The 14644-nt window shown below is 37.2% G+C and overlaps 1 protein-coding gene across 2 annotated transcripts in view; it reads right to left on the bottom strand.

Annotated features, from left to right (window-relative positions):
- Positions 1 to 14644, bottom strand: part of Cdk19 (cyclin dependent kinase 19) — a 104979-nt gene that overhangs the window by 12462 nt on the left and 77873 nt on the right. Inside the window, exons 5-6 of one of the 2 annotated variants that reach the window (XM_010630352.2) lie at positions 12840 to 12897; positions 6809 to 6940 (exon numbers count right to left, since the gene is read on the bottom strand). In XM_010630352.2, coding sequence (XP_010628654.1) covers positions 6809 to 6940; positions 12840 to 12897 — 190 coding nt within the window. Of the gene's footprint in view, positions 1 to 6808; positions 6941 to 12394; positions 12438 to 12839; positions 12898 to 14644 lie in introns of those variants that run through there. The other variant, XM_033763422.1, reaches the window with a different exon arrangement.

Below are 14644 nucleotides of genomic sequence, written 5' to 3'. Positions count from 1 at the left end.
CCAATATAAATAAAAGAACACTTTTCAATAAAACAATATACAAAGTATAAAAATCTATTAAAGGAAACATATACAATATAGATGTGACATGAAGTAACTATATCATCACATTAACAGATTGGAAGCCAAGAAAAACATTTACATGTAAATTTCCTCATGTAGATAAACTTAGGAAAAAGCAACATGACAAGCAATGGCCTCTTTTTCTTTTTCTCTTTTGTTTTTTGAGCCTCACATCTAGTCCAGGCTGGCCTTGAACTCTGGTCCCTCCCTGCCTCATCTTTTCAAGTGGTAAGATACAGGCCTGTACCACCTACTCAGTTAAAAAAGGAAAGAAGGGAATAGGGATTTTTTTAAAAAATTTAAAAAGAATGGAGGAAAACAATAGAAACAATTGTTTTTGGGGTTTTTTTGTTTTTTTGTTTCTTTGGTACTGGGGATTGAACTCTGGTCCTTGTGCTTGCAAGGCAAGCAGTGAAAAAAATGACACCCCCCCCTTTAAAAAAATAATTTTATTGGTACACTTTTGACATACATAATGATCACACTTATCATAGGGAGTTTATATCTGCACGTATCTTAATTTTTCCCCCATTCTTCTCCCTTCCCTTCAATCCTTCTTCCCCTCTCCCTTTGCAAAACATTGTTTCTATGGTTCCACCGCCTGCCTCACAAGCACAAGGGCCGGAGTTCGATCTCTGGTATCAAAAACAAAAACAAACCCCCCCCCAAAAAACATTGTTTCTACTGTTTTCCTTCCATTCTTTTAAAAAATTTTTAAAAATCCCTATTCCCTTCCTTCTCTTCGCCATCCCCTTCCTTTGTTCCCCCTTCCCATTTGAACATTTTCTTTTCTTCCTACTTCCCAAGATCTATCATCCAAAAAATTTTTAGATTTAGCAAAAAAAAAAAAAAAAAAAAAAAAAAAAAAAAACAACTTTCTAATCAGTATTAATAATTTAGTCACTGAGTGAAACAGGAAGAAAGGGGCTAAAGGTGAAGGGAAAGTAGGAAGGGTAGGGGAAAGGTAATAAGGAAAGGAAAAAAATAGGAGAAAATGAAAAAATGGAAATAAAATGTTTGTATGTGGGGAGGGGAGGGCAGGGACAAGGGGAAAAAATGAGAACCAAGACCTGTCATGTAAAGGTACAAGATCCCAATAATGAACGTAACTATACTGTATACCTAAAATGTACCAATAAACTCAATGAGGGAAAAAAAAAACAATTCAGTCACTGAAGCATTTGACTAATAATCTAGTATAAGGCATAATACTCAGATCTAATAGTATGAATCAATATCATCATCAGACATGGCGTTATAATTCCTTTAAAACAATTAAATGCACAATGATAAGAGTAATGTATAAGTTTTGAGACTAAACAGGGTTTGAGTCTAGAAAGACAGTAAAAGGATTTGGAAAAATTTTCATCTAACAGACCGCCAGCCTCAGTATTTTTGACTAAGGTCTAAAAGTTGATAAGTAATACAAGTATATACAGGCACAGAATAACACTGGTACATATATCTAATCAAAATATATTCACTTAAGATGATATACTTCTTGGCTTCCATTCCCCAGAACAAAGTGAGGTATCTTTCAAAGTTTTCCTGGGGAGGAAAAGTTTTATTAGGATGTAGCTCAGTGTGCAGTTCTTGCTTAGCATGCTCAAGGCCCTGGATTTGATCTCCAACGTGGCAAAATAAGGTTTTATTAACTACTTAAGTCACTCATTATAGATTATTCTATTGGGTTTTATATACTGAAAGACTACAATTTTTATTCTGAGATACTGTGTTCACAATGCTTTGCCAAATGTACAAGTGAACTAACTTTTGTGAGATGTATATTCACATTTGCCCACTAAAAAGTATTTTATTTATTAAGTATTTTTAAAAAGAAGAAAATATTAATGCTAGGAATATGGTATTGCACAGAAAAGTATAGCATTCAGCAGCCTATCAGATATTCTGTAGCCATATTCTGTAGATAAGCTAAATTGGAAGAACTCAATTATGTCCATTAGATAGGATAATTGTCAATGTACTATTTTGTAAAACAAATTGCCAAACTGTGGGGGGGGATCCCCATATAGTAATGCTTCATTTATCTAACCCCATTCAGAAATGGTTTCCTTCCACATGTTAGCCATCTGAATAGTGGGAACATGTTCCTTCATAACCATTTTTTATTATACCATCACCTACCATGACAGAAGGCTATAAAATACAATCTTCCTCACTGACACAGCTGAGGTCATCATCATCATCAACGTCCATCACTGCAGAGTACAGCACTGATACTGCACAAGGTCTACTTTTCCTTTTCTCACACCCACATTATGTTGGCTGTCATCATTGCCCCTGATGGTCCCATGTCTTTTCCTCCTTGCTGCCTTTACTATATATTACCTGGGACTATTACTGTATGCTGTTGGTGATTCCAATTCCTGCTTTGTGCTCTATTCAAAGGAGCCAGAATCTAGATTTCCATGCAAGCTGCTAAGATAAGAAACCTCAGAGTAGCATGTTATATTGTTTCCTGCCTTAGTTGGGGGGCAGTTACTGGGGATTTAACTTGGGTCCTTGTGTTTTTGAGGCAGCAGTTGCACCACCGAGCTAAATCCCCAGTCCTCTGCCTCATATTAGCTTTAAATTTTAAAAGGTCATCTAGCTCTTGCAACATTTATAACAACTTCTTGAGATCTCTTTCCTAGGTCAGTAATTTGTTCTCCTGACCCACATCACATCCACCCACCCACTCACCCACTCATACCATAGAGCTGTCATCACTGCTACTACCCTCCCCCATTGAATGTTACTGCAGTGATAGCAAGCCATTAAATTCTTTTCCCATGGGCTGAACAGAAATAACTAACTTTTGACACGATCAGTTATGAAGAACAGAATGAATACGTGTGTACTCATATATATCTGCTATGACTATATTTCAAGCTCAAAGATAACTGACATAGGGCTTATTCTTTTTCTCTGACTTTTCTCCTAGGTTCTACTGAGATTGGGTAATTGGGACTTGAATAAAATTAGAAATTAGTGATTATGTTTTTATCTTTAAATGGTAAGCCTCATTTACTGAGCAAGTAAGTTGCAAGCTGGTTAAAATTTAATTTCAGTTCTTACTCGAAGGAAATGGGAACTATAGCTACTCAACTCTATTTCCAAATCTACACCTATTTCAATCTTACCAGTACAGAAATTAATCAGAAAATAGTCATAAAACTGTGCTTCTCAAAGTGTGCATCACACAACACTACTAAGAGTACATGTTAAAAGTGGGTCTTACCATGGAGTTGCTGTGTAAGAATCTGAGAATGACACTGATGTTGGCGGAGAATCAGAGTTTAACAGAGGTTTTGGGTGAATATGCCTTTTTAAATGGAAATCTCCTTGCTAGATACAGACTGTAGGGTGGTAGATGAGGACCAAAGGGATATGGATTTCTATTGATACTGCTTATTCTGTTCCCCACCCCATGCCTCATGGTTGTCCACCATTCGGCCTGTTGTAAGGCATCACATGTTATTTCCAACTAACATGCCTCCTTTCCCTGGGTTATTTTCACTCTTATCCTACTCTCTGATGCCTTCTGAGACTAAGGGATTAGACTGTTACCAACAGTTGGAAAGAAGAGATCAAAATAACACAAAAGGCAAACTTTTAATTCTAAAAGTCTCCAAAATACAGCCCTATAATAAAAGTCTCTTGGAATGTAGAGATTCAAGCTCTGATCTTGGCACCTCATTCTGGGGCTACTCCATCCTTTGCCTTTGCTTTCTGTAGTTCTTCACCCTCCGCAGATAGCTGCCACCATCCTCGGCTGACAGTGTGGCCTTGGCAGCCTGATATCTGCTGCTTTACTATGGCTCTGACTGCCTGGATAAGAGGGTAATGTCAATCTCCACATTCCTTTACTGTCAAGCACGTACTGATTTTCCTCACAGTTATGAGACTACTCCGAATAATAATTATAATTTTTAAAAAAGGATTCAAGCCAGGCATGGTGCTGCACCTCTGAAATCCCAGTACTCTGGGAGGCTGAGGCAGGAAGACTGTCAAGTTTAAGTCCAGCCTGAGGACATTAGCAAGACCCTGGGCGGGGGGATGGAGAGAGGGAGAGGAAAAGAATGGAAAGTAAAGAAACAAAAAGAAATGAAAGGAACAGAGAGAGAGAACAGAAAAGGGAAAGGAAAGACAGAAGAACTGCAGATAACTGGTGCTGGATGGAGGAGCCTTATGTTTTTCCATGGCAGTTTGCTATTTTTGTAACATGGTGATTGGGTTGAACAAAATCACAGTACACCAAGAACTGATCTCCCCTTCTTCCTGAATGAGCGAGCAGAGGATTAAATACTGATGCTGGCGTCCGTGAACATACCCGAATGAGTGATTCTGCCTACTACTTCTCTGATAGGGTACTGTGTTTGGGGTGTGGTCCGAAGCTTTGAAGCACTGCTGCCTGGCATCTCCTTCAGTGGAGCCCTCACCCTCCAGACAGGACAGATTTGATAAAACACTAGTTAGGTTGAGTCTGGCTTGCTTTCACTCAGTCATCTTTGTAGGAATCTTTTTAGTTTTCTATAGTTTTGTGTTTACCCAGATTTTTAAAAAATGTTTTTTAGCTGATGTTCACGAAGAGAATTAAATTGTGCCATTAATGAAAGGAAATCCTATCTAAGAAAGTACATTTCTACAAAGCTGGGTCATATCACCCTTTGGGCCCTCTACTGGAAAAGTAGAATCAGGTCTGAAATAATGCCTTTTTAAGTGTATCCTCTAGTATTATAGATGTAGGACAGTACTGTATCATACCTCTGTGAATGTAAAATATCTTGTACCTGCTTTATGATACGTAGTAGTGAGCATGCTTTATCAGAATTGTTTTTAATGATGTTACTCCAGAAGGTTTTCTTTCCAGATGATGATTAAGAAGCCGATGGGAAAAAAATGGTGCCAGGTACCACAATAGTAACAGAATTTTGCTGTTTTTTGGGTATTTTTCTTTTCTTTCTTTCTTTTTAAATGGAGTGTGCTGGATGTCTCTATAATTTTGTTCCGATGACTGCAGAACCTGGAAAAACTATTGATGCTATTGATGCATAACATACTGCTATTATTGGTCTTTTTACATAAATATGTTTGAATGTTTGGAAACTTTAACTGTGCTGTCAACTTTGGAAAAAGTCATCCCAGTTCACTGTGTTGAGTTGGCATTGTACAGAAATTAACAGACATACTGGTCTAGAAATGTTAAACTTTTTTTTTTCATTTGTACAGGGGTAGCACGCTGTATTAAATACGTAAGGGCTTACTGGGTTTGATTACAGAAACTAATAAAAGTATTCTCTAAATAATAAAAAAAGAAAAAGAAAGGAAGGAAGGAAAAAGGAAATGAAAGGAAAAGAGAAGAGAGGGGAAAGAAAGGGAGGGAAAAGGAGGGGAGAGGAGAGGAGAGGAGAGGGGCTAGACAGCTAGGGATATAGCTTAGTGTCAAAGCCCTGGATTCAATAGTCATCACTATAAAAACAACCAACTACCCTAAAAACAACATTTAGCAGTATTTACGAAATATTTACAATATTCTAGTACTATTCTAGAGTCGGTTTTGCAGAAATAAGACCTCCTGATAAATGAGGACATGACCATATTTTAACCTGCATTTCTTTCTTACCCATGAATCAGTCTCATCTTTCCAAATATGATCTCTTCCTTTGTAAACCTGTGGATGTCACCAGGTTCTTCACAAGCTTATTTAACAGAGAAAGGACTGTACTTACTTGTCTATTTTTAATAACACATTTTAATGCCCTTTTAAGCAGAATTCAAAAAAAACAGTTAAAGGCAGTCAAAACTGACATTAGCCTAACACCAATGAACACAAGATTCCCAAAAGAGGGCAGTTTAAAGGAATGCACTCAGGACATGCAGGTATTTCACAGAACTAGACCTTTGAGTAGGACTGTTTGCTCTTCTTCCTACCCTTTGTTTTATTCCCTTCAAAGAAATCTCCAGGTTTGGCAAGGCTCTCTTCTGCTGGGTCCTCTGAGGACATCGCAGTGACCAGGCAGCAAAATCTCTGAAGACTCTACCATAAGGTAGATATTAAAACCTAGAGTATGTGTTCGTAACAGTATTTTTTTGAAACAGTGTCTTGTTTTTCTGTCCAGGTTGGTTTCAAACTCCTAGACTTAAGGGACCTTCCTGTCTCAGCCTCCTAAGTACTAGGATTACAGGCATACTATACCTGACTTACAACAGGTTTTCTACTTTATTTCCCCTCCTTGGTAAAATGGTAAGCTGCTGAGCACAGCTAATCTACACAGACTATTTCCTACCTTAATAGAGAAACTGCCATTCTGATAACTATCATGGCAAGAAATAAAGATGAGTCATATTTCTTGCTTAGGAAAGGAGGTAACTCAGTTTCCCCAAATAGAAGTTCTCTTCAACACTGGATTTACTACCCCTGATTTTCTGTATTTCTTTTTATGAAGAAAACCATTCTCAACCTATCTCTAGTTCTTCTAATCAATAAGCTAGGGAAGTTATAAAATTTGCACGTTATTTTTTCCAAAGCAACTGAACTCATGTTTTCTTCTTTTAAAAGAATCACATTCTCCTATACAGTTAAAAATTCAAATTTACCAAAATATAAAATTTAGAAACATAGAAAACAACAGGAAATTTACAAACAGAGATAAAATAGTTTTTTACCCAATGGTTTTATTATGCAGGTTGGTTTTCACAAAAGCTTGATGCCAAGATAGTAAATCATTGTAGACTAACTTACCAATAGCCTTTGTATAATGCCTTGCACCAAGCAAAAGTTCTGGAGCCCGATACCAAAATGTTACAACTACTGGATCCAAATCTGCTAGTGGCTTTAGAGGAGAATTGAATAATCTGGCAAAACCCATGTCAGCTAAAAAATAAAAAATAAATACAAAACTCAGTTTGACATTCTATTAGAATCATTCAAAGGTGATAAAAATAGCCACCAACCTTATAAAAGCAATACTTTTCCTTTGGGGAAAAAATCAGCTACACCAGGCATCATGTGGGTATTACTTCTTTATCTCTTATCAGCGCCTCCTAAGGTAGATCCTACTATTGTGCCTGTTTGGGGAGGAAACTGAGGCTCTCAAAGGGACACTGACTTTCTCAAGATTCAGAGACAGTAGGTTCAGTCAGGTTTAGAACACAGGTCTGACTTCAGATTCCTCCCTTTCAGAGATATTTATAAATACTTTCAATGTTTTAACATCTAAAGTTAGTTTTAAAAACCTTTTATAATTAATACGACTTCTGCATATCATGCACACCTATGAACTAATTGCATCTCAGCGTGGCATGTGCTGGTGCCAGCTCCTACACAGTTCACTGATTCTGCACTTGCTGAGTGCATACTGGTAACCTGAATTGGTGTTGGTGAGTTTATTTACATCACGGTAAACAACAAATGCCACAAATTGGAACTCTCCCCTCAGAGGGTCATTACTGAAAAGTAACTATCACCTCACACCTATTTCCAAGAACATGCATAGGACACATAAAGAAGTTGTTTAGGGCCGGGGATTTAGCTCAGTGGTTCGGTGGCCTGCCATGCAAGCGCAAGGACCCGAGTTCGATCCCCAGTACCACAAAAAAAAAAAAAGAAGAAGTTGTTTATTTCAGAACTTAATAAAGGTCTAACCCAAAAGTAACTGATTTAAACACTGGGATATATAAAACTACTAAGAAAAATGTTTAGGGCCAGGTATTTAGCTAAGTGGTTCCAGTGCCTGCTTCGCAAGTGCAAGGACCCAAGTTTGATCCCCAGTCCCAAAGAAAAATGTTTAAACTATAAGGCTTACAAACCAATTTTTTGAGATTTCATAAACTATAAAGCACTCTATAATTTACAAATGCCTTTCATATATATCATAGATCATTTCATTTCATCTTTACAAAAACACTAGCTAAATAAGCATTTTGTTCCTAATTTACTACTTAGGTGAAGTACCTAAGGTCTAAAGTAGTTAAATGACCTGCCCATGCTCACAGGGACAGTAAGCCATGATGTCAGTACTCAAACAAAAATCATATTACTTAGGACTTCACCCTTAATCTTTTATCAACTGATTTGGCATCCAGTAAGTTATACATATGGTAACTGTAAGCCAAAAAGGCAAAGTTACAAAAATAATAAACCTCTGAAGTTGGAAATATATAAAATAGACAGTGCATTCTGAGTATATAGGGGGTCCCAAAGTACTATTAAAGGCAGCTTCAAGTATATACAGTATCATCTAATGTAAAAGTAATGTGATACAATATAAAATGCATCTTATTTTAAATTTATTGTGATTATGTTTTTAGAGTTTAAATAATTTAAGGAGACTTTCTGAGAATTGAGGCATCAGGTCTTAAAAAACAAGGTCTTAAAATCCAAGGAAATCTATGCTGATGCCTATTCTTTTTAAACTAAAGTTCCCTAAAGTAAACAAAAACATTCCATCATTTTACCAATATTCCAGCTGCTATTCTAAGATATTACACAATATTCAAAGCACTGTTTTGTATATTTAATAGGCACTTATTATTGTTGATGGCAAGTATGCCATCACATATATGAAAGTAATTGTGATAAACCAGATTAAACAATCAGATGCTGATTATTGCTAATGGCAAAGGATGATGGAATGCTGTTTCATCAGTGGGGAAATTTTTTCCTTCTGTCAAGCATATTGGGAAGCAATTTTATTTATTTTTATTAGTACATAATAACTCTCAGGGAGAGTTGGTAGATGTGCATAACAATGTCAATTCTTTTTACTCCTTCTATCTTTTTGTTTTTCTCAGTAGAATGTAGTCTAGTCTGGCCTTGAACTTGCTATGTAGCCCAGTGGGCATGAACTTAACATCCTCCTGCCTCAGCTTCCTGAGTGCTGTGCTTATAAGGCATGAACCATCACACCTAGCAAAAAGCATTTTTAAAAGGCTAAAATCAGTAATCTTTCCTCTTATTTTCTACCTACTTTCTTTTGACCCTCATCTATTCACTACCAGATAAAATCAAGGCCAGAAGAAAACCAATACTCTTAAAAACAATTTGTGTCCACTGTATGAACTTTCAAATTAGATGTAGCTGAAATTGTTCAATTAAACAGGGGTAGCAGAATTCTAGTTTGTGTACTAATTTGACAGTATGGAACAGGAAAAAAAAAAAAAAGCAGTAACACACAAGGTCTACCACCCAAGGAGCTTAACAAAATACATGGAATAGATCCAACACAATACAGGGATAATAAATAATGTGAGAATAAGGGATCTGCTACTGTTTTCTACTAAATGCTAAATTCCTTGGCAGGGGATTTATTTCTTTTCCAAGGTGTTACCTAAAGTGATGTTTAATAAACACTTGTAGAAGTAGACTAAACTGAATAGAAACAAAGCTTTTGTATATAGGGAGGGGAGGGGAGTTAGATGGAGGGAATGGGATTAAATTTATTTTTAAAAAGAAAATAAAAACAGCTTCACTGAGATGTAATTCAACCATTAAAAGAAAAAGAAAGCGGAACTTGAGCTGGATCCTGAGGGGTTATTATTTGTAAATGGTAAAAAAGGAAGTAAGCATTTTAGTCTTTGGTTTGCTGAGGAGGGAAAGGTTCAGATACAGAAAAGGGTACCATGTGTTTTCCATTCAGTTATGTAATTTTTCTGAGCCAAAGTAGAAACTATATTAAAGCATTAGCATAGGCATCAGTATTATTGATTTTTATTTACTAATTTTATGGTGCTGGGGAATCAAATCTAGGGCTTCAAACATTCGACACAAGCATTCTACCACTGAGCTATCTCCTCAGCTGCCATATCATTCTCTTTTATTTGTGGGTTTTTTGTTTTGTTTTATTTTTAAAGACAGGATCTTGCTATATTGTTCAGGCTGGCCAGATGCCCCAGCCTCAGCCACTTGAGTGCTGGGATTATACTCATGTATCACCAGGCTTGGCCCCACATCATTTTTAAAAAATCAGTAATTCTGGGGCTACGAGTGTAGCTCAGTGGCAGACCTCTCATCTAGTAAATGTGGAACCCTGGGTCATCCCTAGCATTGCGAAAAATAGTAATTTAACATGTGCTATCAGAAGAAAATTATTAGCATTTAGTCAACCCTCAGATCATAAGCCTTTATTATTAATTATTGCTTATTCTAAACCCTGGTGTGTCCCTAATCTTGGGTAGAATTACAATCCTAAAACTACTAACAATAAGGTAACAACGGGCCTGACCACTGAAAAAATAGTAAAGACAGAAGACCTCAGATTGGTGCGAATGAGATGAATGTATTGAGTGGTACAAATAAGAGAATATAAGATGATGATGAATTTGGTTTGGGACCAAGGAGAATAGGAGGACACAAAGAATTCAGCTAAAGTGAGAGACTAGAGATCCAGATCTTAGAATCATTTTCAAAGAATCCAAAATTTTGAGGCCACAATTTATCAATTGCTTAGTGAAGTAATAACTGTAATGGGAAGCTATGCTCCAAGCTAGTTTCTCGAGTGTTTTTGAAACAGGTTAACAGGAATAAGAGGCAATAATAAAGTGACAGCAGAATTTGCAGGTAAAAAACCAAAATTATACAATGTCGTACAAACCACGGGAAAAGACAGTCTACTAGCTTTGGTAAGACGGAGATCATAGCTGTTCTTTTAGAAAGAGGTGTTTATACAGAGATGGAATTAGATGCTGGATTTTAATAAATCAGGGTAAGTGGAATCACAGGGTGAACATCAAGAGTATTCCAGAAGTACAGAATAAAAGGAAGAAAACAAATGCTGAAGAAAACAAGATGGATACAAGATTTATTTTAAATTGGGAAGAGAAATATGAAAGTTTAAAAGAAAGAATAGAAACCTGAGAAGGGGAAAATGGCAATACTGTAGCAGGGGGAATTTAAGTAGGGCAGAAGACATTTCAAAGCTACTAAGGGTACTAGTAGGTAGGACTTATAAAAGGAAAAGTTGCTCTCTGAAGCTCTTTTCTTTTGTACCGGACATTGAACTCGGACCTTGCAACTGTGAGGCAGGCAGGTGGCGGTATCACTGAGCTAAATCCCCAGCCTGCTCTCTAAAGCTTTTTCAAAGGCAAAGCTGTGTCGACAGAGTGAAGGTCTGTGAAGCCACACGTGTCCTCTCTGATATCACTAAGGTGGCCTTGTTTGTAGAGGCTCTTAGGAATAGGAATCCAAATCCTAGCTTTGAAAAACTGAGCAAGCTACAACTTCTCTAAATCCAGCTTTCCTTATCTACTGCATCTACCTTTAAAGGATGGTTATATAAAATAAAGAGGTATGAAAGTATCTAGTGCACTGTTTATATTTTACTGTGTATCAAAGAGGGGGCCATATACCTCTTTTTCACTTGTACCTGGCAAAAAGCAGCTATTCAATAAATAACCTGTAAGAAAAAGAATTTTGAGTATAAAATAAAAATAGAAACAAGTGAGTAGAGCAGAGAAAGGAGGGGAAGGGAAGAGAAGGAAAGCAGCTACCACGTACTTAATTAACATCACATTTTGGTTTTTTACTTTGGTTTCTTTGAGGCAGTGTCTTGCTATTTAGCTCAGGCTAGTTTCAAACTCACAGCGAGCCTCTTGCCTCAATCTCCGGAGGGCTGGGATCACAGGAATGCACTGCATGCCTGGCTTAATATACATTTTTGAATGAAGCTCAATCTTAGCAAACTCAGAATAGAGAGTTAATGAAGGGTAAGTCAGTTTAGGACAGCTTCTTCAGAAACTGGACTAAGGAAGTAACTGAAGAAGTAAAAAAAACAAGCAGCAGGACAGGCTAGGTTGAATTAGGAAAGCATGACTTCATAGTAGATCAATTTAGCAAATCATCTCTGTCATAGTGTATTTTAATAGTGAAGAAAGCAGGCCGATAAAACAAAATTTATTTTTAAATCCTTCTAATAAACCACTGATAATTCAATAAATATAACTTCTTCTCTCCTTTCCTCCTTTTCTTCTTTGTTTTGTGAGACAGTGTCCCTATATACTCAGGCTGGCCTTGAACTTGCAATTTTCCTGCCTTGGCCTCCTCAGTAGTGGGATTACAGGTGTGCAACACCATGTCTGGTTCAATCAGTGCAATTTCTACTAAAAGAATTTAGAACAAAACATAACTTAGCTCATTTTCTCTCCAGATGTAAATGAAGTTCTTTTGGAATGTCCAGGGTTGCAAAGCAAATCTCAATATAGATAAAAGACTCCTTAAACAGATACAGATAAAAAAAAAAAAAAAAAACTCCTTAAAAGTGTCTTAAACTAAGATAGGCAAATAAGAGTGGCTACAAACATAAAGACTCATTCGGAAAGGGTATGTTAGTACCTGGTACAGGACATGCAGGCCAGGGGTACTGAAGTGGGTGGAACCTCTAAAGGTCCCTGGGTACTGTCAGGTCAGGGTCAGGAGGATGTGTTCAGGGAGAGAACATTTGGTAATGCTACAATAAAAAATACGATTTAGATAATTATACTTAGGATAACTACTACAGACAATGGTCCTAATGTACTCACAAGCTTGGGCTATGACACAATAGTGAATTTTGGGGGAACCTGCTTGTCAATTCCAAGGGATGCCTTAACTTAAGAGAATTACAGAGTCTAATTTTGGGGAAAAGGCTACAGGTTTTATACACTATATGCCTACTTATCCAAAAACTTAAGAGAAAGTAACTTTAAAATTAACTACTTAAATAAGAGTATTAAAAAGGGCAATCACCTCTGTAGTCACTTTAGTTTCTTGATAAATTATTTTATGAATAATTACCTACCAATTTTGACTCTCCCCCTCTCAGGACCTTCTCCCATTACTAGGATATTTGCTGGTTTCTAGAAATAAAAATAGAGCATTCAAATTACTATGCTTATTCTTTTGACATGCTCTAAAATGGAAACACTTATAATATGCAAATTTCATTCTGTATTTTCATCAAAACTACACTTAAATTATGCACACTTTACATAAAGCATTTAAAACTATTAAAGTAGATATAATCATCCTTGACACAAATATATACCTTATTTTCAAAATTATGTATAACATACAAATAATTACAAATTAAAGCTATTATTTCTATTCACTCCCCGAAAAAAACTAATAATGGTTAAATCTGTACAAGTTATATACTTAATGCTCATAACTAAGTTTATGAGTTTGAAATTTTTTATATAAAAGTTCAATCCACAACATAATTGCTATTACTTAATCAAATGAAAGTCTTTGATAAATATTTCTGAACTACCACAGGAAAGAAAACACACTCAATATTCATCAGACTCCACTGTAATTCATATGTCAACTACTGAAATGCAAAAATGAAAAAATTCAAATGTAACTTCAAGATATAGGAAAATAAAAACCAAGACAAAACAAAGCTATGTAAAGAAAAGGAGTAGGCTACAATGTGTCTACCATCTTTACAGATATCCTCATCTGCAGACATTTGGAAATGAAACTGTGAAGATAAACTTGGGGGTAGGAAGAGGCAATTAAGACTTCTTTATAAACTCTGAAGAAAAACATGTTTTTAATGTACAGGATTCATTTACTCAATCAATGAATATAGTTTTTAGTATCTTCTAGGGTTAAAGAATCATACTTAGGATTATGAGGAAAAACAAAAGCATAGTAGATCAACCTATTTGGACGCTCACTATATTATACATACAAGCTTTACATACTATTAGAAGCTAGCATAATGTATGAGATAATAGAAAGGGCTAAGTCTTCAGAGATTAAACTGGATTACTTTTTAGATTTGCTGATTTATTTATTTTTTATTTCTTTGAGACAGGGTCTCACTATGCAGCCCAGGCTGGCCTCAAACTCACGGCCTCCGGGCCGATCCACCGCGGGAAGGAGAACCATGCCTGCTCCCGACCCAGCAGCCATTGATCAAGCGCCGGGAAGGTAGCTGTGCGGGCGCCCCTGAACCCCCATAAGCCCCGCCCCCCGCACTCTCCGACCTCCTGACTGTGCCAGTCTTTGGACCCACTCTGCAAAGACAGAGGTATTTTATTTCTGAGACAGGGTCTCACTATGCAGCCCAGGCTGGCCTCAAACTCACGGCCTCCGGGCCGATCCACCGCGGGAAGGAGAACCATGCCTGCTCCCGACCCAGCAGCCATTGATCAAGCGCCGGGAAGGTAGCTGTGCGGGCGCGCCTGAACCCCCATAAGCCCCGCCCCCCGCACTCTCCGACCTCCTGACTGTGCCAGTCTTTGGACCCACTCTGCAAAGACAGAGGTGGTCATCAAGGGTATTTCTCTGATTTCCCAACTTTGAACATCTTTAAAGAAAGGGCGTGGGAAACCTGTAATAGAACATTGTGGAGTTCAACCATTCAGAAGGATGGGGATCTCAATGTGGGCCTTGCAGCCTGAGGTCAGTCAGCGTCAGGGGGTTCAGCAATCAGCTAACTGAGATCAGGGGTTTTGCATCCTCGCTCTGTCTGAGCCATTAAATGGTAAATACACTATATTGAAATTTTGTTCACTGCAGACATGTTCTGGACTGCTTCTTGATTTCAATTTAATTCAAATGATTTAAGGGTGATAGACTAGTGACTACCACAGG

Source organism: Fukomys damarensis, unplaced genomic scaffold, assembly GCF_012274545.1.
Source record: "Fukomys damarensis isolate Sample0158 unplaced genomic scaffold, DMR_v1.0_HiC HiC_scaffold_14, whole genome shotgun sequence".
Classification (NCBI taxonomy): Eukaryota; Metazoa; Chordata; class Mammalia; order Rodentia; family Bathyergidae; genus Fukomys; species Fukomys damarensis.
This window is presented reverse-complemented; position numbering and strand designations above follow the sequence as displayed.